The sequence below is a fragment of the Austrofundulus limnaeus genome, unplaced genomic scaffold (genome assembly GCF_001266775.1).
Source record: "Austrofundulus limnaeus strain Quisiro unplaced genomic scaffold, Austrofundulus_limnaeus-1.0 Scaffold1933, whole genome shotgun sequence".
Taxonomy (NCBI): Eukaryota; Metazoa; Chordata; class Actinopteri; order Cyprinodontiformes; family Rivulidae; genus Austrofundulus; species Austrofundulus limnaeus.
Genome location: NW_013954335.1, coordinates 10,394 through 13,950, shown reverse-complemented (window position 1 = coordinate 13,950; position 3,557 = coordinate 10,394). Strand labels below are relative to the sequence as shown.

The 3,557-nt window shown below is 41.8% G+C and overlaps 1 protein-coding gene across 1 annotated transcript in view; it reads right to left on the bottom strand.

Annotated features, from left to right (window-relative positions):
* Window positions 1–3,557, bottom strand: part of tfap2d (transcription factor AP-2 delta (activating enhancer binding protein 2 delta)) — a gene marked incomplete in the record, with an annotated part of 18,873 nt that overhangs the window by 6,571 nt on the left and 8,745 nt on the right. Inside the window, 1 exon segment of the mRNA XM_014034008.1 lies at window positions 332–499. Coding sequence (XP_013889462.1) covers window positions 332–499 — 168 coding nt within the window.

Sequence of the window (3,557 nt, the reverse complement as noted above, 5' to 3'; positions counted from 1 at the left end):
ATTATTATTATTATTATTATTATGACCTCCCTGCTGTGAAAAATACACAACTTTCTTAATATAATTGTAACTTTTTGCCCTAAAATCATTCAGATTTTGTCCATTATCAGTGAATTTCTGAGTTTGAACTTCCTGATAGACCATGGTTGAATGAAGCAACAGKAAATCAAGTCTTTTAGAAACATCTGAAACATGTCAGACCATAATGTTCCAGCCTAACCCTAACCAGGATGTGACAAGTATTACACTTCATACAGTGTTTAATCAGGTTGTTTTTTCATTGCTTTCTGTTTAAATCAGTTTAAAGTGGTGCTCAGGCTGTTGCACTGACCTRCGCAGGATGCCACCCAGTAGGGAGGCATTGAGGCACTCTGGCGGGGACAGTCTCCTCTTCACCTCAGCGATGGTGACTTTATATTTGGAGGTGGAGCTGAGCAGTGAGAGTCGGCCTGGAACCGAGCAGAACAGGTCTGTGGGGTTCACCACGCATGTTCCCCCTGCAAACACACACCAGGTCAGTGTGCACAAACAGCTGCAGCCCTCATTTTCAAAGCTTAAAGAACCAGTTCCTCCTGCACACWGAGACCGTGATCAATCTTCTCATTAACAGACATATTTAAGAAAAACTCTTGTAGTATAATTTAGATGCTGTAAAATGTCAATAATTTGCTCCTATAATCACGTAAGTTGACATGTGTCAGTTAAAGTGAAATCAAATTCATTTTGTGCAACATTTTGATCCTTTATCATATAATTTAGTTCAGAAATGTGATTGTAGACTTGAACAGCAGCTTGTTGAACTTTATGTTAGTTTTCCACACAACACTGTGTCTTTGGTGAAAAACACAGCTAAAGGCTGCAGACACACCGTTCATATTAAAGGAAATGCAGATTCAGGATCTGGATGTTTGTTTACAACAAACTGATTTCCTTCTTTTCACAAAATACAACAAGACTGATTAACAGAGCAAATACTCAAAAACATTTACAACAGCAACATGAAACCTCAGTTGATTTAACTGACAAACACTGCAGCTGGGTCCATTCAACCAGGGTTTAAGTTCACTTATTTTATTCTTTTTATACTTGTAAAAACTTTGGACACAAACATTTGGAACAAGTGTAAAAAATATCAGCAACACATYTGTGGTGTAGAAAGTGTCAGAACTCATTCTGATGCTCATCATTAAAACCTGCAGCTGAATTAAAACAATTCATTTTGTGCTCAGAATTTATCTGAGAATATTTTAGAAAAACTCTTAAATGTAACTTCATCACTTCTTCTGCACACTGGGTTGAAATAACTTCTACTTCAGTGATAACTGCAGCTGTGTGGATCATTTGTCTGGTTTTTGATTTTATTTATTTATTTATTTATTTATTTAACAGGAAAAGATTATTAAAAATCAAGCCTGACTCAGCATAATTGCTGTTTTACAGCAGGTTCCTGTTCTGCAGCACATAAAACACTCAGAATTACAGCATCACCATTATACACCATAGACACAAAGACACAAAGACACACAAGCATACCAAATGAACCAAATGATTCAAAGAAGAAGAAAACACCAATAAATTGGGAAATCTTGTTGAAAAAAGCAACATGTTTGAGTGCAGCTCTGTTTACATGATGAGAATCTATCAGATGGAAACTTATTGTAAAAAGAAAAACTTTTTATTATCCCAAGGCAGAGGAGCCTGTTTGGATCATGTGTGTTTAAAACAAGCAGGTTGATCCATTTTTTACAAGAAATTCCCTCAAAATAAAATATTTTCATTTAAAAGTTGGTTCTTTCACTTTTTTTACATTTTCTGATCTATAAATGATTTTTAATCCCATTTTCCTCTACAATAAATCCTTCACAGACTTTAAATTCATGTTCAATCAGCTCAAACTTTAATATTAAATGCAGCTTGATTTAAACTATGCACATATATTTATGTTTCAGCTCGGTCTGGATGTAGGAGCTGTTCTTCCAGGAGGGAAAACAAGACATTCTTTAAACAAAAGAAACAGAATCACCAGCAGGCTGATTTCACTGTGTTCCTGCAGCTTGTGAACGTGTGAATAAATGATGGTGAAGGCTGTTTCTCATTATTAATTACACCTGAATCTGCTCCTGAAATACATTCATTTATATAAATATATATATTGACTGTTCTGAGTCGGCTTTTTTAGGATTAAACTTTCAGTGGAACGAGCCAAAAAGCAAGGTTTTCTGTCTGAAGTACTGCAGGCTATATTCTATTATTTATCTGCTTCATTATCAGATGTAACAGCAGGGCGTGTCGTCCTGTTGGAGGAGATGAAACGAAGAAAAAAAAGAAGCCATTTAGGCCAAATGGAAGAAGGCTGCAGGCAAACACTGGTCACAAGTTGTCTCTGAGCAGCTGCGGCCTGTTTCCCTCCTCCTCAGAGTCAGCAGAAATGAGCTGATTCACCCTCACTCACGGCCACAGGAAGCCGGTCAGACCAAACAGCGTCATCCGGGTTCAGCACCTGGACAGCRCCTGGACAGCRCCTGGACAGCGCCTGGACCGGAACTGCAGCCACTCAGGCTGTCAGGTGTGCAGCTCTTCGTTCTGTGTCTATGTGTGACACACGCCGTGCACAGCTGTCTGTCAGGCTCACGCGCTCTGACAGGGGGCGCGCGCGCTCCCTTAAAGCCGCGGGTTCACATCATATTAATTCCCCTAAAAATGTTTTTGATTCAAAGTAGTTTGTATTTTATGTTGCCAAGGGCAATCGAAAAGAGCTGTTGCCGGTAGTGCAGTCAGTGGAGAGCGCGGGCCCAGAGGCGATAACGGTATTTAAGCAACGGAGAGTAGCCTGGGGCTGCGGCGCGAGCGGCGGCGGGATCACACGCAGAATCAAGCGCCTTTTTACCGGTTTGCCACGAAAATTAAAGAAAAAGAGACGAGGGCCAAATGCCATTCTCCTCATATTTTAACAAGCGTGTTTAGAGCTGCAAATAAAGCCCGCCAACGTGTTGACAGGAAGAGAGGGGCGCGTGCGCAGCGTGGAGAGGAAGGAGCGGGGGCGCGCGCCAGACACACCAGCTTGATGTTTGCGGCTGAAGAGGAGAAAGTGGAGCTGATTAAAAACACAGACGACTCCTCCTAAGGAGGATCCACATTTCTGCACTGATTTTCTTTGAAAAAGCTTCAGTGAATATTCATGGCGCCAAAGCCGCAGTCAGAAAGAACAACATGGATCTGATCTGGGCTGGACCCGGAGGGCCCCGCGCCTCATTTACATATCAAAGCGTGCGCCCGAGGCCACAGAAGCTATCGATACGGGAGCGCGAGCTAAAGCAAAGATTATTGGTTGTGATGTTGCAGCGGCTGAGCTCAGGGCCAGATCCAGATACCATTAACCCAAAGTGATGGAGGGGGGATTCCCGCGTCAATCTGAGACCCCCCCCCCCCCCCAAAAAAAAAAAAAAAAAACACCTCGGAGAGAGCTGATGAAAAATTAAACCCGAGATACAGCCTTCCTCTGTGTGTGTGTGTGTGTGTGTGTGTGTGTGTGTGTGTGTGTGTGTGTGTGTGTGTGT